The sequence below is a fragment of the Notolepis coatsorum genome (genome assembly GCF_963971535.1).
Source record: "Notolepis coatsorum genome assembly, chromosome: 14".
In the NCBI taxonomy this organism is placed as follows: Eukaryota; Metazoa; Chordata; class Actinopteri; order Aulopiformes; family Paralepididae; genus Notolepis; species Notolepis coatsorum.
This window is the reverse complement of record NC_140178.1, coordinates 36,035,117-36,061,402: the sequence shown is the minus strand read 5'-3', so window position 1 is coordinate 36,061,402 and position 26,286 is coordinate 36,035,117. Positions and strand designations below refer to the sequence as shown.

Sequence of the window (26,286 nt, the reverse complement as noted above, 5' to 3'; positions counted from 1 at the left end):
ATAAAGAGGCTATATCTATGATGAACTTTGTTCTCAAAACACAAAATTGACTAGAGCAGTGCTTCCCAATCCTCTCCTCGAAGCACCATGCAATGCATGTATTTGTTAAATTCCACCACCAGCACACCTGATTTAACTTAACAAGCCCTTTATTAGTTGAATCAGGTGTGCTGGTGGTGGAATTTAACAAATACATGGAACGGCTGGGGGCCTTGAGGAGAGGTTTGGGAACCACTGGACTAGAGCATACATTTGAGCCATCAAAGAAATGAAGCAAAAGTGGTTACCAGTGTTGAACTGGTTTATTTTTTAGAAAATAAAAAAATATATACTGGATTACTATTATGACTACTACCACTGCCAATACTACTGATTAGTGATGCACGATATATCGACCGATATGGTAATTTTTTTAAACATCTGTATCGGTCCGATATCAAGATAGGGCTGATATACCACTAATATTAATAATTTTTTTATATATATATATATATATATATATATATATACACACATGTTTTGGTCTTAAATAGTTTCAAAATATCAGTTATTTCTGAAAATAAGTTACAAAAGTAAATAAAAATTCGTTTTGGAAAATAGCTCTTTATTTGATTATCATAAAAGTGTTTTCTATACAGAGATATCGACATCGGTAAATATCGGTATCGGCCAGAACAGCAATATTGTTATTGGTATCGGCCACAATTTTTACATCGGTGCATCACTACTACTGCTGCATCCCTATTGGCAAACTTTATATTCAAAAAATATATATTTTAATAAAAAATAAATAAAAAAAATCATTATAAAACTGGCGGGACGCCAGTCTAGGTAATTAATGGGAAACGCTGGAAGAAGATAAAAATGATCTTCTTAAAATTAAAACTATGCTACTACTCTGGAAAAATAAGCAGCTACGCTTTTTGATTTTAAAATTGCGCTCACCACCTACAAGGCTTTAAAGGGTGAAGCCCCAAGCTACATTGCTGAGCTTATAACCCCTTACTGCCCTAATGGGGCTCTCCGCTCCTCCGACCAAGGAGAGCTCGTCGTCCCCGGACCAAACTAAAAACCAAGGGTGACCGGGCTTTTTCAGTCGTAGCATCCAAGCTATGGAATCAGCCTGTTAGTGTGGAGTCTTTTAAACAAGGTCTAAAAACCTTTTTATACAGTGAGGCTTTTAATTGATCATGTAGTATAACATGTGTGATTGTATTTTAATTTATTTATTTTTGAAGTATTCTACAATCTTGTATGTGATGTAACATGTGTGGTTATTCTATTCTGATTACTAACCTTTTACTGCCTCGATGTGGGCATAAAGGAATGGCGACGATGCAAAGCATGTTGGATGCATTTGACCCGTTGTGAGAGAAAAAAACACCACAGACTTATTTCGGGTCGCAAAATAGGCGCACTGCTCTGCTTAATGCAGACGGCATGGACTGGGCGGATATGACTCGTCGAGTTGCCACGGCCCGTGGGGATTTTCAAAATAAGAGTATCGATATTAACCGAACGTTGCTAGCTGCCGGAGCCATAGATATTATAGCTGGAGCTGCGCTTGAGGCGGAAATGAGACCCCCTACAGGATTTTCAAAATAAGAGTATCGATATGAACTATTTTGTTACACGCCAGGTGGCGGGCAGACCTCTCATTGTTACTCGCCAAACCTTAAATCTGCCCGCGGTTGGCAGGTACTTATTTTGTTCCCTGCCACTCTCCCATCTCATCCGCTCCACTTAAGCTAATAGGGTCTTGTCCAATTATATAGAAGTCGTAACTCTTTGATCTTGTTGTCTAGTTGTTGGCTTACTAAAGATGGCACGTTTTTAATTGACAAAGAAAACAGGAAATGCAAGGAAAGGTAAAGGATTCTAGCAAGCCCATGTCTGCAGGCGATGCTACAGAACAGTGCCAGGTAACCGACTTCTATAAGTAAATGATTTAGGAGAGGTTGTTGATGGCTCCCATTTCAACATCACTGAAGCAGCAGTAAGATGGCCCAATACACTTGTCTAAAGTGTATTGCCCAATATACATTTTTGATGCTCTCGTGCTAAGCTAACCCCTCTCAAAGCTAGCCGACCTGAGAAATCATACAGCTGAGTTAGTGGGTTTCAGTTGATGAGAAAAATACTTTGACTATCAACTTTGACTGTCGATAGTAAATTAACTTAGAACATGCAGGCAGCTGCACCATGTTCAATTGAGTGAGCAACTAACATTTCTCTTTTGTATATTGCTCTTTAATAAAGCAAAAGTATTACTTATCCGATTAATCAATGGAATAATCTGTAGATTTTTTTTTTCTTTTTTTATAAATCTTTTTCTCCCTCTGATTTTCTCCCATCCCAATGTTAGTCGTTATGCCAATTCCCAATCCCCTTCCTGGTCGCTGCGCACTTACCCCCCACAGTCGGTCTGGGAGAGTGGAGGCTATCACGTGCTTCCTCCGACACATGTCTAGCCAATCAACCGCTTCTTTTCACCTGGCAGCGCGGACTCTCACTGAGAGGGTGTAACGTGTGGAAGGATCACACTACCCCCCCTTAGATCCCATCCGCGCTTAGCAGGCGCCCCGACCGAACTGTAGGAGTCGCTGTTTACAACGACCCGGACCCACCCCGCCAGCTTTCCCACCCTCTAATACAGCCAATTGTATTAGTGTGAACGGCCAGCCAAGCTGGTGACAAGAATATTACATTTCTAAAATAAACTATTACTAAAATAATCGATAGCTGCAGCCCTACTACTACTAATAAAGCAGAGGCCAACGCCCCTCAATACATTTGAATGGGACTTAAAGGGGAACTATTTTACTATTTCTTTCACTATTTGGGCACTTTTACACAATTCCTGTGAGTCTATGGAACACCTCTGTAATATATATATTTTTTTTATTCATTGTTTTGTATTTCTAATCAAGTCCTCAAAAACAGCATTTTTATACCTCAAGATCTCGAGTCGTTTTGAGCCTGGGCTCCTAAACCACTGCGCAGCGTCGTCGTCGCCTGAACATTAACATGCAGCAGTGTCTCTCTGACATCACATATCGCGCATATTTTCAAATGACTCAGTTCAGTGAGGGTGAATATTGTGAGAGGAGAATTGGAAGACTGCGCCAATATGAGAATTTTGAGACATAGATCATATTAATATAAGTTCACATAGCTAGGAAACAATGCTAAACACTCAAAAAGGCCATTTATAAGATAGTTCCCCTTTAATGGCATTTTTGTGTGTACAGTGGACTCTCCACCAGAATACTCAAACACTGTATGGGATATGTTGTTGACTGGAGTTATCAGGATGGCCACAGGGTGCATGTCTTTATAGTGCAGCTTTAAAGGTTAGGTTTCTCTCATATTTTGAGTGGAAGATCAAGCTGATAAACAAACAATTATATTTTAGTCACATCCTTTTTTAGGTGCTCACAGCACCTAATGATGGTTGTACGATAAATAATTTGAGTTGTTGCCGTTGTACGATAAATAATTTTGAGTTGTTGCAGTTGTTTACCATGAGCCTCCTACCATCCCTACTGCCCCAATCACCCACCATCCCAGAGTGACCTAGCTGTCTGTCCATGAGTGAATTTTGCATAGAAAGCTAAATTCTGACCTCAAATTCCAATCAAAGCTTTATCTAAACATTTGACTCGCACTGATGGGCATATTGGAGCAGAGTGATGGTCATGATGATTTGAAGGCACAAAATGTTGGTATGCTAATAATAATAATAATTATGGCTCAGAAAGTCTTTCCTCCTTCTGTGAGAGGCGCCTCCATCTTTCCAAAAGCAACAAGTGGCCCAGCTGATGGTGTAAACCCCTATTGATTGAATATAAAGGATGGCTGACTCAAGGGTTTATCCTTCAAATAAAATTTCAATGACTGTTACTTGTTCCAATTGCAAACATCTTAGGGTAGATGTTTGAGTTTAGCACTTCTATTTTAGAAATCAACATGTCCATCTGCAATCAGACAGCCGTAAGGATGGGAGTGCTTGAATCTAATATACTTGCATGATTACATCATAGGACCTGTAGTGTTGTATCTATACAGCATATTTGCAACATGCCCAATACTTTCAAGGAACTTCCACATGGATTTAGGCTCCTTACTTCATTCAGCCTTGTTTGAAATGTCAGGCGCATATGAATGTTCTCCTGAGTTATCGATATGACTTCCTCTTACTTGTTCATCAAATTATGTTGGAGACAAGGTGATGGCACACTTCAAGTTGATTTTATTTCCACATCAATGCTAACTTGTTTAATTAATCAACTTGATTGCCAACAACAAAACATTCATGAATATTCCTACAATAAGTGGTCACTATGTTACTGTCCCATACAATGGTCTAATAATAATATAAATGTACCTGAACCGGGTTGTTGTGAACCTCCAACCTGTTCAGGGAGTGCATTTAGCACCGGTCCCGGTAGGAGGAAATAATAAAGCGTTTTCAAAAGTAAATTGTATTTATTGTCATGAAGGGGAATGAAACACACAAACCACCACCGCAGACCTACATGATTGTGAATGCAATAACTCCAATAGCTTTCATTCTAATCTGTTCTCATTTGCGGTGCACATTCATGACCCCTAGAGAATGAGCGCTATGGATTCTCTGTGACAACATGACCTTTCCTCTAGTCTAGTGCCATTGCCAGCCCAAACTCAAATGGCTTTTATTTTAATCTTTTCAAAGTTGCTGTGCCAATTCATGATCCCTAGAGGAAGAAGCCTTTTGACTTTGCTGATCCCATGACCTTTCCCTACTGCAGCGCTCCGAAACTGATCATGGACCTGTACTTCACGACTTTGTGAATTGGTGTGATGAGAATTACTTGGACCTCAATGTCTCTAAGACTAAGGACATAATAATTGACTTCAGACCAGGGTTCGAAATTAACGGGGGCTTGGGGCATAATGCCCTTGAAAATGGACAAAATGCCCTCGAAAATCAGTTAAGGGGGGCACTTAATGCCCCCGACAGTTTACTAATTATATATATATATATATTTATCCGGTAATGGATCGTCTGTGTAGCGTACGGTTCAGATGACGAGCAAATAAAAAAATTCATTTGGCGGAGCCCGGGGAGCCGGTGTTCTGCACTGGCTGCAGGCAGCACTGCAGCCCGTTGCTAGTCAGTTTGTGTAAAAATGGCACGCACAATATAAATCAATCTTCATTACGACTTTAAAAACATAGCCATTAACATTACATAGGCCTACACACATCTTGCCATATCGTTAGCAGTTTGTAAACACAACGCACGTTTTAACTATGGTAGCCCGACGCAGCCCGCAAGCTACTACTGTACAGTCAATGAAATGTTACCGTAGCTACTAGCTAGCATAGGAGGAAATGGGAGTCGGAGAGGCGGGGTGTTTAAAGACAATGATAGGCGTTTATTCAACATCCAAGAAGGCTAACATACAACTGTTTTACTAACTCCTGCTTGTTGATGTCCTAACGTGACCGGAGCTGAAGGTGCCACACGCTAAAATGTCCGTGGGGACCCGGCGCCAACCCATAGATAGTTCCAACTCACCGAATTACGTAATCGATTGATTGATTGATTGAAAAGTTTATTAACAGATTGCAGAATGGGTACAGTACAGCTCAATACATACAATTGTTAAGGGGATGCAGACCAGAGAAAGACTTTCGTCTTGTTTACATCAGGGTCCCCCATTTTCAATTCATCATAACATAATGACATACAGATAGACAGTACTGCTACATCTATACATTTATGACATATCAGATTTGCAAATACAGTACTGTTTGTGATACAAAAGTGTCCAGAAAAAGAGTGTATATACATTTGGCGTAGAAACTCAAGTTCAAGTTCTTTAATAGTTGTCATACAGAAGTACAGAATACTTTCATACAAAATGCTTCTTACTGTTACGCTCCAGAGACTGTGCTAGACAAGATAGTATCAAATAACATAATAACATAATATAGCATGAATTTAGAAGAAGAAAATGAGGTCACAGTGTTCGGTATAGACATATGTACAATGTTCTGAGTTACCATATAATATACAATACACAATACTATGCAGTGTACTAATGTACAGTACTATCTAGTGCAAAGCAGAAATGGGATGAGGTACAATTTTAGGTACAATTTACAGTAAGGTGTACGAGTTGTAGTGCAATCCTTCATCCATAAATATAAAGTGTGTGGAGTGGGTGCTACAGTGTGTTTGTTTAAAGTGAGTGTGTGCTATGTGCGTTTGGTGGTTGTTGTTGTGTAGTTAGGCCTGCCGCGATAAGCAATAAATCGATTAATTGCCGCGATAATTAAAATGAATGCAATGATTTTGACGGGCGCGATTAATTGCTATTTGCGCGTTTGTTTTAATGAGGCGGACCCAGTGCCCCTTGTCAGTCACTGTTCGTGTTGGGAGGCGGGCCGCTGGCTTTACTACAGAGCACAGCACAGAGTGTGTCTATTCTACTAGCATTAACGTTACTCATACAAACAGAGTAAACACAGTTTTCAATCAATCAATAACAACATTAACGAGACCCTCGTTGTGTCTATTCTGCTAACGTTACCTCTCATTGTGTCTATTCTACAAGCGTTAACGTTAGCTAGGCTGTCTATGCTAACGTTAACGAGCATTAGGCTAACAAGCTGTAACGTTACCAGTCGCGTCTATTTGCTAACGTTAGCATTAGGTAATAACCGGTTTAAAATTGATGGTGATTACCTCACGTTGTGTCTATTCTACTAGCATTAACGTTACTCATACAAACAATCAATAGCGAGTTATATTGATCACACTATGTACGATAGCCATGCTAAAACGCTAGCACAACATTAGCACCTAACCTAACAACAAGCCTTAACAAGTCAGCGATCTTTTTGCGAGACTAAACTCTCCGCTCGGTGGCAAATTGTGTTGATGTCGGTTTTGTTTAATCAATAAATGAGGCAGAATACACAGTGACTGTATCCTTTGTTTATTGCACTTGTGCCTGCTGCAAACATAATGATTATGAAATCCTAGAGACGCGTCTCTATTCAGTGGTCTGCAGTGTTTCACAACAATACTTCCGGTCCGGTCGGTGGGCTTCAAAATAAAAGTCTTAAACACCGGAAAAGACGGAGCGGTGGGCTTCAAAATAAAAGTTTTGGGAAATTTCTCCAAAAAAAAAATTCTCTAACCGGTCGCAATAATATCGCTTATCGCGATATTTTCGGGGGCAATTAATCGCCCAGCAAAATGTGTTATCGTGGCAGGCCTATGTGTAGTGTTCATTCATTGTTCGCTTAGCAGCCTGATGGCCTGGGGATAGAAGCTTCTTCTGAGTCTTTCTGTGCTCGCCTTGAGACTCCTGTATCGCTTGCCTGACCGCAGCAGTTCAAAGAGGCAGTTGTTCGGGTGACTGGAGTCTTTAATGATTCTCTTAGCCTTGCCCTTGCAACGCTTGTAGTAAATGTTCTGGAGGGTGGGGAGCCCCCCTCCAATTGTGCGTTCGGCTGAACGTGTCACTCTTTGTAGTCTGCTTTGGTCTTGTGCAGTGCTATTCCCAAACCAGGAGGTGATGTTGCCGGTCAAGATGCTCTCTATTGTACATGAGTAGAAGTTCTTAAGGATCTTCTGGCTGACTTGGAACTTCCTTAGGCGCCTGAGGAAGTAGAGGCGTTGTCGTGCCTTCTTCACAACACTGTTAATGTGTGTGGTCCATGTCAAGTCCTCGGATATGTAGGCTCTGAGGTACTTAAAGCTGTTGACTCTCTCAACCGGTGCCCCGTCGATGCTGAGGGGGCTGTAGTCCTTGACCCCCGACCTCCTGAAGTAGGGCTGGGCGATAAAACGATAACGATAACTATCGCGATAAATTATTTCCTCGAAATAAACATGAAACGTGGTCGCAAAGTTTCGATATATCGATTTTCCAAGCTTGGATATGAGCACGCACTAACAACCAATCGGTGAAGGAGATGGCCGAGAGCGAATGAGACCAGGAAGGAAACCCAGCGCTGCACCTCTGGGTAGAGAGGTAGGACTCACTCAACAACAAGGCTTGCTAGGCTAACTAGCTTGCACGTCGATGTTTTATATATTTACGTGCCGAGTATGTGTGCGGCATGAATTCTGAGGCCACGTTCATAGTAGTGTGGGTATACAGTGGACGTCGTTTCAATATATTGTGGCGGAAGAGAGTATTTTAGTGTCATATTTATTACATTGCCATGAGATATTCCGCTTGACGGCTAACTTCTAACGTGCGCGGACTGATGACGACATCAACTCGACTCGAGACATTCGCAGCAGCATAATAAGACAACAGGCTGGCTAGGCTAACTAGCTTGCACGTCGATGTTTTATATATTTACGTGCCGAGTATGTGTGCGGCATGAATTCTGAGGCCACGTTCATAGTAGTGTGGGTATACAGTGGACGTCGTTTCAATATATTGTGGCGGAAGAGAGTATTTTAGTGTCATATTTATTACATTGCCATGAGATATTCCGCTTGACGGCTAACTTCTAACGTGCGCGGACTGATGACGACATCAACTCGACTCGAGACATTCGCAGCAGCATAATAAGTTAATTAAACTTGACATACATTATATCGACGATAATTATCGATATCGAATTATATGAAAATAATTTTATCGCGATAACGTTTTTGGTCATATCGCCCAGCCCTATCCTGAAGTCCACAATCATCTCCTTTGTTTTGCTGACGTTCAGGGAGAGGCTGTTTTCCTGGCACCATCCCGCCAGGACCTTGACCTCTTCCAGGTAGGCCCTCTCGTCGTTGGCAGAGATCAGGCCCACCACCACTGTGTCGTCAGCAAATTTGACGATTGTATTGCTACTCCGCTGAGCCACACAGTCGTGTGTGTACAGGGAGTAGAGGAGGGGACTCAGAACACAGCCCTGGGGGGCCCCTATGTTGAGGGTGATGGATGAGGAGGTGCAGTTGCCTGCTCTCACCACCTGGGGTCTGCCAGTCAGGAAGTCCAAGACCCACTGGCAGAGGTCATAGCCCAAGCCCAGGTCCCTGAGCTTGGCTATGAGTATGGAGGGGACTATGGTATTGAATGCCGAGCTGTAGTCGATGAATAGCATTCTCACATAGTTCCCCTGCCTCTTGTCCAGGTGTGATGCTGCTGTGTGCAGCACATGGGATATGGCGTCCTCCGTGGACCTGTTGGGGCGGTATGCAAATTGCAGGGGGTCCATGTTGATGGGGAGGGAGGAGCAGATGTAGCCCTTTACTAGCTTCTCGAAGCACTTCATGGCTATGGAGGTGAGAGCTACAGGGCGGTAGTCGTTGAGGCAAGCAGGCTTGGATTTTTTGGGTACAGGGATAATAGTGGACTTCTTCAGGCAGGTGGGGATGACAGCCTGTTCTAAGGACAGGTTAAATATGTCAGTGAATACTGGGGCCAGTTGGTCGGCACAGACTTTTAGGACGCGGCCGGGGATGCCGTCTGGACCTGCTGCCTTCCTGATATTCACTTTTTTTAAAGGTCCGCCTCACCTCATGCTCTGTTACCCTGAACACTGCGCCTCCATCAGCAGCCGACCCCCCCCCCCCCATTGCCGAGGCTTGTGAGCTGGTGTTATTACCAGCATCAAACCTCGCATAGAAGGTATTGAGGTCATTTGCTAAGGAGATGTCACTGTTCAGTTTGAGGGAGGCGCCTTTGTAGTCTGTCATCGTTTTGAGCCCCTGCCACATAGCTCTAGAGTCAGCTTGTTCAAACTGGAGTTCAATTTTATCCCTGTAGCGTCGTTTGGCCTCTGACACAGTCCTCCTTACGTTGTATCGCGCCACCTTGTGGTCATTCATGTTGCCTGCCTCTAGGCCGTCGTTGTATGCTTTGGTGCGCTCTCTCAGAGCTTCACGGACGGATTGGTCTACCCAGGGTTTTTGATTTGGGTAAACTTTCATTTTGGTAGTGGGGATTGTTTCTTTCACCCTAGTACAAACATAGTCCAGCACTGTCTCCGTGTAGGCATTAATGTTATCTGTGTCGCGGAACACATTCCAGTCTGTGTTGTGAAACACTGACCGGATCGTATCCTCTGACGTCACATCCCATTTCTGCACCTCTCGCGAGACTACGGGAGTACTTTTAATTCTCTGTCTGTACTTTGGTGAAAGAAAAATTGATGCGTGATCTGACTTACCGAAGCCACTATCAGAATGAGCCTTGTAGCCACCTTTAAATTGCGTGTAACAGTGATCTAGGATGTTACCGCCTCTGGTGTTGCAAGTCACATGCTGATAGAAGTCGGGCAATACCTTTCTCAGATTGGCGCTATTGAAATCTCCCAGAACTAAAATGGCGGCGTTAACATTCGCCTCTTGGATTCTATTTACCTCGTCGTGTAGTCTGGAGAGCGCAACCTTGTTGCTGGCTTGCGGTGGAATATACACTCCGACCAGGACGATCGCCGTTTAACTCCCTCGGGAGGAAGAAAGGACGACACTTGATGGTTATATATTCCAGTTCTGGGGAGCAGTGGTTGGATAATTCCTTCACGTTAGTTGGGTCACTCCAATTTTTGTTCAACATGAAGGCAATACCTCCTCCACGTTGTTTACCGGATTCTGCTGTTCTATCCTTGCGGTGAATGAAGAAATGATCGGCCGGTTGGATGGCGTGGTCTGGGACTTCTGGCGCCAGCCACGTCTCGATGAAGCAGAGAACGTTACAGTCCCTAACGTCTCTCTGGAATTGAATCCTTGCTCGGATGTCGTCTAGTTTATTGTCTATTGATTGTACATTGGCTAGCAATATACTGGGTAGTGGTGTCCTGTGCCGCCTGGTTCTCAGCCTGTTACGGACTCCAGCTCTCTTTCCTCGCCGTCTGGGTCCTTTGTCCCTGGGGGCGAGATCCGGTCCTGATGTCCTCAAGATCTCAACGGGCCATTGTTGCCGTTCAGAGAGCTGATCCAGAGAGTAATCCAGTCGGTAAGTTTCCCGTAATCCAATGTCTATAAGTGACTGACGGTCATACACATTAAATGCACCTACTGTTGGTACAGACAAAACTCTTAAAACTATAAATATTAACAAAAGTATGCACAGTCTCGACGGAGCGCACAGACAGGCAGCCGGTCGTAGCGGCGCCATCTTTCTGTACATTGGATCCACCACAGTTGCACTCAATATTTAAATAATGTTAGTCTAAATAAATGTAGACAGAAACATAATAATTTCAAGCAGAAAACGAATCTTTCCATTAAGAACTGACAATCAGGGAATTTAAACATGGTTGACATTGTTTTTGTGTGTTTATATTAATTAAAGAAAGGAAAGTCTAGTGCTGGCTGAGCATATTGTTTGTTTGCACTAAGTTAATTAATACTTTGACAAATGTAGCCTATATTTTTCAGTCAGTTCGGTCTTTGTGTGCCAAACATTATTTAAGGCTGTAAACACTGTGAACCTTTTATTTTATTTTTAATAAATGAGAAGCATGTTTAGATTTGAGTGTAATAAAAATTTACGTATATCGAACTGAAAACCGTGACCCCAAAATCGTGATACGAACCAAATCGTCCATTTTGTGAACCGTCCCACCCCAACCGTTTATCATAAAAATTCAGTGCCCCCGAAATACAAAAAAAAGCCCCCGAAAATCAATTAAGGGGGGCAAAAAAAGCCCTTGAAAAAAAAATGTTAATTTCTAACCCTGCTTCAGACACAACCCCGATCATCAAGCCAGTGTAGCTAGTGTAATTCACGATGAGGACGTCCAGATTGTTTAATCGTACAAATACCTGGGAACTGTGTTTGACTGTAAACTGAAGTTCAACCTAAATACAGAGTCTATTGTTAAAAAGGATCAGCAGAGGATCTACCGGCTGAGAAAGCTGAACTCTCTTAATGTTAGTGAGAATATCCTGAGCACTTTTTATAGTTCTTTTATTGAAAGCCTCCTAACTTCTTATCTGCTGGTTCAGTGGCCTGTCCATTAAAGATAGGAACAGCCTACAGTACATAGTGAAAGTGTGCTCAAATAATTAGAGTAAAACAGAGAGACCTATGTTCTCTCTGGACGGACCAGGTTGTCAAGAAGGGGACGAGCATCATTAATCAACCCCTCCATGCTCTGTCTCAGCGGTTTTCACTGTTGCCTTCTGGCCGCCGTTATGACGTCCCACCAAGTAAGACCAACCGCTACGCCAAATCTTTTGTCCCCTCGGCTATCAGACTTTTAAACACAGACGGTAGTCATTTTAAGTAGCCTTTTGCACTTGGTTGTCTTTTACTTTTACTGCTGGATTGTGTATCACATGGAGTGTTTCTGTTTCTCTTTTTTATTTGCCGTGCTGTCGTTGAGATGTTTGTTGTTTGTCTTTGTTGCTTGTTGGTGAAGCTGCAAATATGAATTGCCCCACGCGGGATCAATAAAGTTGTCTGAATCTGAATCTTTCTTTTAGTGCCACCATCAGGACAAACCTTACAATGGGTATATCTCCTGATCCGTTAGTCATACAGTAATGAAACTGGTATCCAGAGACGTGTCCTATTCATGCACAACAACTTTGCCTAGTGAAGGACCTATGAAGACTGCCACGTTGGACTTTTTTTGGAATTTGTGGGGAAAAAAACGTTTTGCCCTAGCCTGTTCACCCGATTCTCACCAAACCTGTGTGGAATCTGGGGAGGAACATCTATAAATTAATTTAGATAATCCAATGTGATCCATATGACCGCCAGATCCAATTAAAATTCAGAAAAACGTATGGTGAACAGGAAGTGATTCGTTACTTGTGAACGCACTGTCAAAATATGTTTACCTTACAATAGCAAAGAGGCATGTGAAGAGTCATCAGGGTTCACAGTAGGGCTGGGTGATATGGCCTCTAAATGATATTGTGATATTTTTTTGGCCATATCACGATACACAAGATATATATTGTGATATTTTGACATTTCCTCTAAAGCACTTAAAAATGCTTGATTTAACCCTTTGATGCATACAGTCACGCCAATATGATGATTATAATAAGTCCCTGCAACATATGTTTGCATTATTAAACCATGAAGATGCTTTAAAAAATAATTAAATGAAAATGTACTAAGAGTAGTCTACTGACACACTAATAAAAAAATATATTTACATCTAAGACAATTTATATAAAAGACTTTTGCACAGTACTGTTTCTATCCACTTTAGCCAAACACACACGCATATATATATATATATACACTACTGTGAGAAAATAATAATCGCACACAAAGGGATAATGGCTTATAGCAGACTTAATGATTTTAGAATATTTCAGATTATGAAATTAAATGTTTATCAACTATCCAGATAATCCAGTTAGTATTTATGCTGTAACGTTTGGCTACTTTAAATCATTGAAGAGAGAGAGAGAATCGTCTAAGCTGTCGCAGGTGATGACATCACACTCTAATGTAAACGGGAAGAGTTTTAACACACAGAGATGGAAACTGGATGATATAAAGAAATGAATAACCAATAAATATGAAGTTATGTTTAAACTTCTGTTGTCAAGCGTCGTCAATATAACCCACCCCCTTTCCTCACGAATGGAACTAGTGTCGTGGAGTCCGCTTTGAGCGTTTTCCAGGGTTAGCAGCTAACGCTATGTAGCTTAGCATAGTCATCATGGATAACTAGTTAGCAGCTAACGTTAGCCCATTGCTTGCGTCAATTAAATTGCATGTCATTAACACTTTGATTGCCTAAGGCTAAATTCATGATATACCATCCCTTGCCAGCTCTATTTGTCTATGGAGAAGTTCCCCTTCTTTGCAGGGCTATAACTTTTTAAATTCTATTGCTAAATTGCCATTATTAGGGCCCATTCAATGTCCTATATGTATTGTTCAGGGTGTATGAACGTTAAACTTTTTCATTCACATATTCATACTAAAATATGATCTAAAGTATAAGTGTTTTCATCTCTTTCTGCAGCTTTCTCCAGAACGTGATTTATAGCCCCAAATGCATTATATTGATCAAATACAGTTTGATAGCAATCGGCGCGATATAAAAAAAAATCCAACTGGACGGACTTCTGGAAGTTACTACACGTCATCTGATGTTGACCGGATGGGCGAGGGGGCGTTTATAATTCTGTGGGCAGCGTTATACCATTCATCTAATGTGGGTCAAATGTTCATCATAGCAGTTAGTGTCGAACACGGTAATATTACACGCTAAAACTCACCCCAGTCTCCGCGGGCCGTTGGGCGATCAGCGTGGGGTAGACTGTTTTCCATTATGGGATGTCGAAATACCCGGTCCATTTCCAGGTTGTATAATACTATATACGTCCAAATCATGTTGTTTATAGAGTTATTTGCAACCGATCGATGTCCAGTGTATCAAGATGGAGTCCCGGGACCTATAGCGAGTGCCCGGAAGTAATATGGGTGATCAGCGCTTCATCCACATAACTTCCTGTTTGGCGCTTCTGCCGATCGGCCACCAGATGGCGCTCTTGATCCGCTAGAGGATTGAGAGGAGCTCAGAACTGTGTGTGAAGGCTGCGGATGGAAAATATGATTCCGATCACAGATTTTTGAAATATTGATATTAAAGACGAGTTACGGCGTCCTCGGCAACTTGAGCATGGCGGGGAAGGACGCCTAAACACGTTTTCGGCACTTAAAGTGTTAAAGGTCCGCGCTGGTCTGTAATGAAATTACAATTGCATGTAATTTAAGGTCCGCGCTGGTCATGTGTCTATAATGAAATGAGAGGAAAGCTCTGCGCTAAAGCAAGTCTCATCTCAGCCGTGACGTGACAACATATACTCGATGTTCACGATATAATAATTTACTACATCATGTAGAACAAGCCGCGATACATCGAGTATACTCGATATATCGCCCAGCCCTAGTTCACAGTGGTGCTATATTCTCATAAAACTAAAGACATTAACACTTTAAGCGCCACGCCGGGTTTTCCTTTTTACCGGCTGAATGCCACCATCGGCGCCAATGTTAACGTTAATATCGCCTAATCTATGTTTTAAATTATGGCTATGTGTCTAATCTGCCCATCGCATTATCAAAGACTATTTTCCAGTCAGTGCTGTCAAGGCAGATTGTTTTTTTATCGCAGCATTTCCGTTTCAGAGCATTTAGAAAAGCACCCGTTTTCAGATAAAAAAAACAGCCCATTCTGGAGCATTCTATGAAAATCTCCTTTTACTGGAATATTCCACAACGTTGATATTCGTCAGCCTTTTTATGAATCGTTTTCAAATAAACGCTAGATGATCAATATTATACGTGCACGCAAGCACATTCGAGCCGCGCACGGATAATCGCCCCGTTGATTTCCTCTCTGACTTTTACAGTGAAACCGAAAGAAGACATTTCACAAAACAGCTTATAACTTCATCAAACTTACTCTGATTATCCTAACACTGATAACATAGAGTCCTTACCTGACATCAGATGGTATCCAACTGGTATATTCCAATTCCTGATCACCATTCGAAAAAATCGATACGTGTATGGATCCAACGCGATACAGTAGAACTCCATGATCCGCGGGGATCTGAGGTTCCAGAATGAACTGTGGTAACCCCGGCTGGATCAGTGGACTGGAAAATGTGGAGTACCGGATTTTTTTCCCCTTCATTTTCATTGAGTCCATTCCAAAATCACTTATGTCATCTGGGAGACGACAGGGGGCGCTTTTTTCCACAATGATCGCCGGCGCCGCTCGGCTATACTCGGGTAGGCTCGGGTGATGCAATATGATTTCAGATCGCTAAAAAAAAGAAGACATCTGTAAGGTTTATTATTTCTAATAAGAGTACTCAAAAGCATCATGCATCATTTTCCAGCCTCAGGATTTCAGCCTGTTATTGGATGGGCTCCGCCCATAAGCGCTTTGACAGTCACCCACACAGCGTGATACATACGAGAGAGCGAGAGAGAACGAGAGAGATGTCCCTGACACACACGCAGTCAAGTTTGTGTATGTGTGTCCCCGACGAGGGAGAGGGATGGCGCACACACACTTCTGCAGTCCCTCCCGCCGTCCCTCTCTCTCTCCCTCGCCTGTCAAACCCTGTTTGAGGAAGTGTCTGGTTACACTATGCCTACGTTCCCGACACACACGCAGTCAAGTTTGTGTGTGTCCCCGACGAGGGAGAGAGATGGCGCACACACATTTACACACACTTCTGCAGTCCCTCCCGCCGTCCCTCTCTCTCTCCCTCTCGCTGTTCTCTGCCTGTCAAACCCTGTTTGAGGAAGTGTCGGATGAAAATGAAAATTGTGGGCGGGCATTGGCTCCGTGGTTGGAGCCAATCGGATCACAATCAGCTCCACCAGCGCCTCGTTACGTCACCTTGCGAGTCAAATCAGAATGACCTAATTAAATGGAGGAGGAAATTGTCGCAACTGAATGAGAGCAATCCGCCAATATGGTATTTAGAGACACAGACCCATTGATGCTAACTCCTATTACTATATAACAATGCTAAACACTGAAAAAAGCCATTTATAATGCATGTCTCCTTTAACTCACCTCAACAGCTCTTATTAGGGGCGTGGTTAAAGGTTTAATTGTTTTTGCGCTGTTAGGGGATATACCCGCTGTCTGCAAATGTCTATTAAATGTATGCAGCTCGTTTATCTGGGGGTTTCTATGTTTCATATTAAAATGATTATGGCTAATTAAAGTTTTCGGCAGAGGCTATGACTACAGAGGAAACGCTAATGGACCTGGATTGGCCAGACACTATGGAGCTCTATTCTGCACTCCGTAATGAATCTCCTCCTTTGACCCATCAACTCCCACAGATCTACAGAATGTAAACATCACACTGCGTATCCTCTTCCGGCCGTTGACGACCGAGCTCCCGCGCATCTTCACCAGCATCGGAGAGGACTACGACGAGAGGGTCCTGCCCTCTATCACAACAGAAGTCCTGAAGTCTGTGGTGGTGAGTATCGGGGCAAAGACAGCGATTTGTTTTGATGTAACCCGGTTCAACCATCTTTGCACACTGTACTGTTAAATCAGTGTAACCTATTAGATTCAAATGTATTGCCATTATACAGCACAAGTACAGTACAACGAAAAGAGGTTTGGCATCCAACCAGAGTCTAAATGCAATAGTAATATACAATGTACAGATGATTAAACTGGGTATAAATTATATAGAATATTTCTTAATGCATGTGTTTCCTCACAGGCTCGGTTTGACGCTGGCGAGCTCATCACCCAGAGAGAGATGGTATCTCGGCAGGTCAGCGAGGACCTGACGGAAAGAGCCACCACCTTCGGCCTCATCCTGGATGATGTGTCATTGGTACGACTCTGTTCTGTACAACGGTATCAAACGCTGTCTCTTTGTACTGTTCTCCAGGTTTCTAATGGAGTGACCTCTTATGTTCTCCTGACAGACACACTTGACCTTCGGGAAGGAATTCACAGAAGCTGTTGAGATGAAGCAGGTGGCCCAGCAGGAGGCAGAGAGGGCTCGGTTTGTTGTCGAGAAGGTAACCAATAGTTTTGTGTTCTATACAAGTGGCCCCTACATATGTATGGCTACATGCATACAATCGAAATTCTACACATGGTCCTGAGGAACAATTGGCGAGGTTGTGAGGAACAATTTAATTTCAAACCTTTACGTAAACTCTAAAGGCAACCGAGATTTCCCTCAGTCACATCGAGGGACTGAGGGAAAAATAATTGTATCTTAACGATCAGACAACAAGACAAGGCAAAAAGTACAACTTGATTGACAAGGTTGGAGATCAAGGTTTTAACCTCTTTAGCCCCAGTGGTCCGTCGGCGGACCGCAGATGACATCACGTCATAAATCCATGTCTACAGATTGTATGGATTAATGTTGTGTTTTTCCCCCAAATGTAGCCAAGAGTAAAGACTAATCCTGTCAAAATAGCAGTCATAGTGTATATTTTCAGCAATACGTTTGTTTACCAATAGGTTAAAGTGTTATTAGTGAAATATTAGTCTTTGAAATGCATTCATTTACAAGCGATTATCCGCCATTTAGAATTTGCGTCGCAATTTTGTTTGTAGTCATATGAGGAGACGAGACCTTTTTTTTCAAATTTTTCGGGATTATCTACCACAAACGTTATTGTCATAGATTGGAGCATAGTTTGTTTGTCTACCTTCTGTGAACGTTTAGCAAAAATCCGCGTTCCATTCCGATTCAAAATGGCGGAGCCATGTCTATTATTAGAAAGTAACTGTACTTACAGTAAATTTCATTCACGGTTCTTGCTGCACGCCTGGTGATACTAAATCCAAATTGAAATCTGCCATTGGAAGAGTCGATTTGGCCCGATCCATAGATAATAATAATAATTTTTATTTGTATAGCACTTTTCATACAGAAATTGCAGTTCAAAGTGCTTCACAACAATAAAAAATACAGGCATAAGTGAGCATAAAAAAATATAGAGGTAAGGTAAAATACAGTTTTTCAGTAATACAAATAATAAAATAGAATAGATTAGATAGAGTAAAAAAGTGCGGTTTGATTCAGTTTAAAAACAGGCTAAAAATAATAAAATAGAACGGACAGTAAAAAGTGTGATAAAACTGTTCAATAAAAAATATATAACAGAGCAGTGCATCGCTCTTAATACTTTGAGTTTCTTTACAAAGTTCTAACATACAACAGAGCATCGCTCTTAACACTGAGTTTCTTTAAAAAGTTCTAACATACAACAGAGCAGTGCATCGCTCTTAACTGAGTTTCTTTACAAAGTACAGTTCTAAATTACCTTATAGAACAACAGAGCAGTACATCGCTCTTAACTTTGAGTTTCTTTACAAAGTTCAGTTTTGAATTTCTTTACAAAGTTCAGTTTTGGGGCGGTTAGGTGGTCGAGCGGAGATTGCGTTCGTCACCAGCCCCGGAGCTGTGAGCTTGGTTCGCCTGTTCGAATCCAGCTCACAGCTCCGGGGTTGTCACCAGCTTGGCTGGCCGTCTGCACTGATACAATTGGCTGTATCAGAGGGTGGGAGAAGCTGGCGGGGTGGGTCCGGGTCGTTGTAAACAGCGACTCCTACAGTTCGGTCGGGGCGCCTGCTAAGCGCGGATTGGACGTGAGGGGGATAGTGTGGTCCTCCCACACGCTACGCCCTCTCAATGAGAATCCGCGCTGCCAGGTGAAAAGAAGCGGTGATTGGCTGGACGTGTGTCGGAGGAAGCACGTGGTAGCCTCCACTCTCCCAAATGATCTGACTGTGGGGGGTAAAGCGCAGCGACCAGGAAGGGACTGGGAATTGGCATACGACTAACATTGGGATGGGAGAAAATCGGAGGAAAATGGAGGGGGAAAAAGACAAATTAAAAAAAAAAAAAAAAAATCAGTTTTGAATTACAACAGAGCAGTGCTCTTAAAATTACAGTGCATAGGAGGTAGTGAGATCAAATTTGCATAGAACCGAGTCCGACGCATGAATTTGATAGGAAGTGTATAAAAGTAGGTAGGGTAAGAATAGTGCAGGTAAAGTACAATTTGTGTCAGGATATCCCTGATGTTTCATTTAAATGCCTGAGCAAAGCTGTCTTTTGAAGAAGCGAGTTGGCTTCCCTGATGTTTTGGGGTAGTTTGTTCCATAGTTTTGGGGCATAGTTGATAAAGGCTGCATCACCTATCCTCTTTTGACTGTTTCTGAGAGCCTCTAGTAGTACAGCAGCTGATGATCGCAGTGTTCTTGCTGACCTGTAATTTATTAGAGTGTTGACGATGTAGCTAGGTTCTAAATGTTACAGGAAGCCAGTGTAAAGCAGCTAAGACTGGACTAATGTGCTCTCTCCTTTTGGTTCTAGTTAGCAGTCGGGCAGCAGAGTTTTGGATTAGCTGAAGCCTCTCTGTGGTTTTCTTAGGGAGACCTGTGAAAAGTGCATTACAGTAGTCTAACCGGCTAGTTATGAATGCATGAATTAGCTTCTCAGCATTGTTTTGATTAATAAATGGTCGTACTATTGCTATATTTCTGAGATGGACAATGTTTTGCTCACTTTGTTAATATGAGAATTGAAGTTCAGTTCTGAATCTATGATAACCCCGAGACTTGTGACCTCAGATTTTATTCAAGGGGTTAGTCCTCCCAGGTTCTTTATTAACATTTCTTTTTTTGTTTTGGGGCAGATAATTAGAATTTCAGTTTTGTTCTCGTTTAGTTTCAGGAAGTTCTTACTCATCCATTTATTTATTGCCAATAAGCAGTCTGTAATGGAGTTAATAGCTATCATTTGGTTCAGCAGATATGTACAGTTGTCTTATCATCTGCATAGCTATGGAAACCTACATTATGTTCTCTGATATCACCCAGCGGTAACATGTAAAGGGAGAAGAGTAAAGGACCTAAACAACTCCCTTGTGCAACTCCATAATTGTTGTCATATATCTCAGACATGTGGCCTCCTAGTTTAACATAGAATTTCCTCTGTATGTTTTAAACCAGCTTAGCACATGTTCTGAGAAACCGACAAGGTTTCTGTTCGATCGATTAGAATATCGTGATCGATTGTATCGAATGCTGCACTGAGATCTAGCAGGATGGAGACCTTATTCTCGTCAGAGTTTAGTCTGAGGTCACTGATTATTTTGGTGAGGGCAGTTTTAGTGCTATGATATTTTCTGAATCCCGATTGAAATTCTTCTAAGATGTTTTCTTCAAGAAGGGAATTAATTTGAACTGAAACTATCTTTTCAAGTACTTTACTAATGAATGGTAGGTTAGATATTGGTCAATAGTTTGCCAGTACATTACTATCCAAGTTAGGTTTTTTTTAGTAATGGCTTTACAACTGCTGTTTTTAAAGGCACCTGGGAAAATACCAGTTCTAAGGGAAGTGTTGATGATATCTAGCACAGGGCTTGAAACACTATTAAACACCCGTTTGAAGAAAGCTCTAGGTATAGGAACACGTTGCGTTTTAAAACTAGCTCCAATCCGGCTGTAATTTGGGTGCATAGTATCCTACCGTCAGCCCATGTGATCGCCGGCAGCATTTCGTCATAATACATCGGCATCTGGTAGATCGATATGTCCATTGGCTGATCATAAATCCCATTATTCCAGGCTGAAATCTGCGCTTCCAAACGTGATCAAAGATTCGTTTGGGATTCGTTTGGGATCCAGGCTCAAATGAAACGCCCACAGACAGTAAAAGAAAATCCCAATCGGCCTCAATGATACTGCAGTGGAGCGATGGCGCCCCTAAGAGGATCTGGCCGGTATTGCATGTTGCCGAAATCAAATATGCGGGTAGGTCCCCAGAGTCGATCGGGGACGTTAATACGTTTATTAATATGGAATAAAACAATAACAACTTGCCACGGCTATATACGTGGCTCTGGTCCACAACGCATGGCACCGAAACACGTGTATATATACGTGGCCGGTCCTTAAAGTGTTAATAGTGGAAAAAAGGATTCTGGAGTTTCCAGTGTTTTATGTAATGATTTTAGAGAAGTCTTTCCTTGCTAAGAGGACTGTTTTATTATAGGCAGTTAAAGCATCTTTGTATATATCACAGCAGATAGTGGTTTTAGTTTTTCTCCATTTTCGCTCAGCTGCACGACATTTCCTTTTTTCTTTGTTGACCGCATTATAGTTCAACCAGGGGGTTGCTCTGGTTTTCTTATATATATTTTTTTCAGTCAGGACAGAAGGCTCTACAAGTACAACACAGTGGTCTATAGTCACAGTCAGCACAGTAGGCTACAACAGTGGTCTATAGTCACAGTCAGGACAGTAGGCTACAACACAGTGGTCTATAGTCACAGTCAGGACAGTAGGCTACAACACAGTGGTCTATAGTCACAGTCAGGACAGTAGGCTACAACACAGTGGTCTATAGTCACAGTCAGGACAGTAGATGCTACAACACAGTGGTCTATAGTCCAAAGACTAGAGGAACCTCTGGATGCAGAAGACTTGTGGATTAAGTACAAGACCGACGCATACATTTGAAATCTATATTTTATGTTATGCGTGTATAAAACCCAGAATTAGGAGTTTTCTGTATGTAAGCTGCACTTTTTTTAGTTTGTAAAATTGCATTATGACGTATTACTAAAGCACTGTTTCCCTTGTTTAGTTCCTTGTTCAAGTCATACGCTTGTTCAGTTGTCACAATGTAAATAAAAACATGCACTGAAAAGTTACAGTATCTAGATTTGTTTATTTGTATGATAAAGTCAGAGGCAACCCTTGCAACAACAAAAAAAGCGTTTTATTTAACACATTCGGTGCCAAACCCAAGATAAGTCATGTTAACTCGCCATGTGTTGGACGCCAGACCCGAGATATCTCGGGTTTTGGTAGTCTTTTCTTTTATTCGATATTTTTTCATTATTCATCCACTGACCTTGGTGTTGCCATAGGAAAGGATTTTGAGATCGCCAAAGTGCAATACCGGCCGCATCCTGCCAGATGGCAGTGTCGCCCACCCTTTGAAACCTTATATCTAACCCCGTGTTACACTCTAATGTCTCTGGGCGCTATATTTAGACGGAGCCAAGTAAATCGCTTCATCCGATCCTTGTTCAAGTCATAAGCTTGTTTAGTTGTCACAATGTAAATATAAACGTGCACTGAAAAGTTACAGTATGTAGATTTGTTTATTTGTATGACAAAGCCAGAGTCAACACTTGCAAAAGTCAGTTTTATTTAATGAATTGAAAACAGCATTGATATTACGTAAAAGCAAACTGGCAATAGAAAAGATGTTCAAAATAATCTAGTTCCCTTAAAACGCTAATGATATTAAAAAAATAGATGCAGTGGAGGTTAAAATAAGAATATGACTTGGCCTGAAAAAAGTTCAGTCAGGGGTTTTCTTTTTGCTTTAATCCCTGCAAAGGTCAAAGCCACATGCATGAATCAAAAGTAATTCACCATCTCTAGCCCCGCCCTCTTTTATTGATTCTCTAATTACAACTGTTGCTTGTACATATGTCTAAACTGAACACTGTGACCTCATTTTTTTTACTTCTAATTTTACTATGTTATTTTATTTCATACTTATCTTGTCTTGCACAGTCTCTGGAGCGCAACAGTAAGAAGCATTTTGTATAAAAGTATTCTGTACTTCTGTATGACAACTATTAAAGAAACTTGAAACTTGAAACTTGAGGAAGCAAAAGTTGGGTTTGGAGGATCAAGAAAAGAGGGCAGGGTTTAAGATTGGTCAATTCCACACTGTACTCTTTACTTGAACTCACCATGAACTCACCAGTCCTTCCCATCCGTTCAACCCCTCCCAGGCTGAGCAACAGAAGCAGGCAGCCATAATCTCAGCAGAGGGAGACTCGCAGGCCGCCTTGCTTATCGCCAACTCCCTGCAGGAGGCGGGGGACGGTCTGGTGGAGCTACGTAAGCTAGAAGCGGCCGAGGAAATCGCTCTCCTGCTCTCCCGTTCCCGTAACGTCACCTACCTGCCCTCTGGCCAGGGCACGTTGCTCCAGCTGCCCCAGTGATGGCATCGGCATGACCGCTGACCACCCTCTTCCCCGTCACCAGCTACTACGTGGGTCATGGCTTGAGGATCCAAGATGGACTCTCCAACTTCACACACACACACCCTCCTCCCACTCGCTAACTTGATATAGACTGGGCACTTATGTGATGGGAGTGAGGGGAGATGGTTTAAGGTTACGTAGTCCTCCGTGTGTGTGTGGGTGCGATGGAGTGGAGGGAGTCGCTCCATGTATGCTAACCTACTTATAGTGCTTTATTTAGGGAAGGGTTGCGCTTCAATAATATCATTTTCTGAAGTGCTTAAAAGTATTCATCTGAGCATATATATATATATATATATATATATATATATATATTAAGAAAGGAAAAGCAAAAAGTACCACATCCCAAAATGTTTATAAAATAAATGCTCATTAAGCAAGTCTTCATCAAAGCATAAGTACCGTACTTTGTAATTTTGTTTAAAAAAAAATTGCTTTTTGCTTCTTTTTAATATATATATATATACATTGGCAGAAACGAAGTCGCTGAGGCAGTAAATTCTCATCAGATTTGTCTGTTATATTGCAGATTCAAAGCACTGCATGTTATTCTGTTGCATATGTTATGTGGAGAGAAGAAATATATGGGTAGTTCTATTAATAATTTCAAGATATTCTCGTTTAGCTTCTTCTGTATCGCCCCCAGAACCACATATTCAGAACAGCACAGAAAGTCTTCCCTTATGTTTAATTAGGGAAGCAGAGTTTGGAATCTAATGAAGAAAAGGAGATTATGCAGCACTAACGTAATGACAAATATATTCACTTATTAACCCTTTAAGGGGGTTATGTCTCGGAATGTGATCTTAAAATTCTGAAACTCCATAGCCGTGACATTAGAATGTTCACTTCTTCTGATTTCTGAGTAAAGATGGCGTGTTAAGTTTGACTGAAGCCCTCTAGTGTGGTCATCATACTTGCTAGATAGAGGGGCTGGCGCTCTCTTATTAGATCATCTCTTGGTTCCTAGCAAAGCATCCCTGTATTTCGAGTGATCAGCCTCCTCCATCGAGTGGAAGGAAGTGTGCCTGTCAGAAATGGTAGAGGATGGTAACCGTCCTTACATTATGCTGTGTCTGCATTCCACTCGAAATGTCTCAATAAAATTGTATTATTTCTACAACCCGGTGAGAACTTGTGTTGTCTGAAGGCCTTTTAGATGGTATCCAAATCGCTGTACAACTTATGTCACACATACACACTGATGGTGAAGGCGACCATGCAAGGTACCAACCTGCTCAGGGGGCTAAGGGTTAAGTTTCTCGCTCAAGGACACTTCGACACTGCCGGGAGGAGCCGGAATCCAACTGGGAACCCTCCTATGCTATGGTGCATTTACTCCATCTGAAGTATATTTTGTGCATTATGTTCACTGGATCATTCTGGCTTTTCAGTATCCAGTGGTGGAAGTATTTTTACTCTAGTGCTTAAGTACAATTTTGAGCTTTGAGGAAACTACATTGGGAGGGGGTGGGTGGGTTTAGACATTTACGGGGGCCAGTTTCTAATTGCAGCCTCCCGTAGGTGCTCTTTGAGAGTGGTTTTGAAGGTGGGTAGGGATTCAAATTTTTTTACGTCTGTGGGTAGGGCGTTCCACATTCATGTGGCATAATTGCTAAACGTGTTTAGTCCCTTGTTTGAGCCGAATCTGGGTTGAACATGATTTGTAGAACTCCCTCTGGTGTTGTGGTCGTGGTATTCACTGACCTTTGGGAAGTATTTTGACATGTACATGGGTACCTTAGTGGTGTAGTGTATCTTGTAGACCAGGCCCATTGCAAGTTGCTGTCTACTCAAGCCATCCTAGGTTGTCGAAGTGGGCAGGGGTGAGGTGGGTTTTAGGAGTAAGGTCAAGCAGTAGTCTGATCAGTTTGTTTTGTCGTGTTTGTAATCTTGTTTTTAGTGCATTTGAGGTGCTTTGGTACCATGAGGTGCAAGCATAGTTGTAGTACCCTTGAATGAGTGCTCCTGTTAGTCTTCACGGTATTCTTGTTTACCAGAGAGGAGATCCGGTACAAGAATCTTGTTCGTTGGTTGACTTTTTCTATTACATTGGTTGCCATTTTGTCACAGGAAAGATTTGCCTCTAGGATGGAACCCAGGTATGTAATTTCATCTTTGTAATTTCCTTGTGACAATATTGTCACCCACTGTAACGGAGAAGCCGTTGGTCTTGCCGAGTTTGTTATTTGATCCGAAGAAGCTACTTGTACTTTACGTGAGTATTTTAATTTTAGGGAACTTTATACTTTAACTCTACTACATTTCAAAGGAAATATTGTACTTTTTACTCCACTATATTTATCTGAACCCATCGGTTACTAGTTACTTTGAAGAAAAATATTTTGCATAGAAAACATTTATGAAGTTTTTCTCAATTGCTTAAACACATTATTTGGAACATCAGACACAACATGCACAACATGAAACTCATTTACCGACTGCTAAACCAATTCTGCTAAACTCCAAACACATTTTCTGCTTTAGACTGATTCCCATTCCAAACCACACATTTAGTTTGGAACATTGATGAGAGGTGAGCAGCAAGGCAGAGGAGTGAGAGGAAGAGGAGTAGGAAGAAGATGAAGAGGTGAAGGAGGAGGAAGTGGCCAATGAGGAGGTGGAGGAAGAGGCCAAGGAGGAGGTAGAGAACGTGGAGGAAGAGGACAGGGAGCGAGGGCAGGATGCAGACTAGTTATGTTTATTGCCTATTTTCTGTTATCTCTTTAATTTCATCCCATTTTGGGTAAATAAA

The 26,286-nt window shown here is 41.9% G+C and overlaps 1 protein-coding gene across 1 annotated transcript in view; it reads left to right on the top strand.

The window, feature by feature from the left end:
- phb (prohibitin) overlaps positions 1–24,654 on the top strand; it is a 28,662-nt gene extending 4,008 nt beyond the window's left edge. The window contains exons 4-7 of the mRNA XM_084328654.1: positions 16,809–16,951; positions 17,204–17,320; positions 17,415–17,510; positions 23,277–24,654. Of these exons, the coding sequence (XP_084184780.1) occupies positions 16,809–16,951; positions 17,204–17,320; positions 17,415–17,510; positions 23,277–23,489 (569 nt within the window). The 3' untranslated portion in view covers positions 23,490–24,654. The remainder of the gene's footprint in view (positions 1–16,808; positions 16,952–17,203; positions 17,321–17,414; positions 17,511–23,276) is intronic.
- The last annotated feature ends 1,632 nt before the right edge of the window (positions 24,655–26,286 follow it).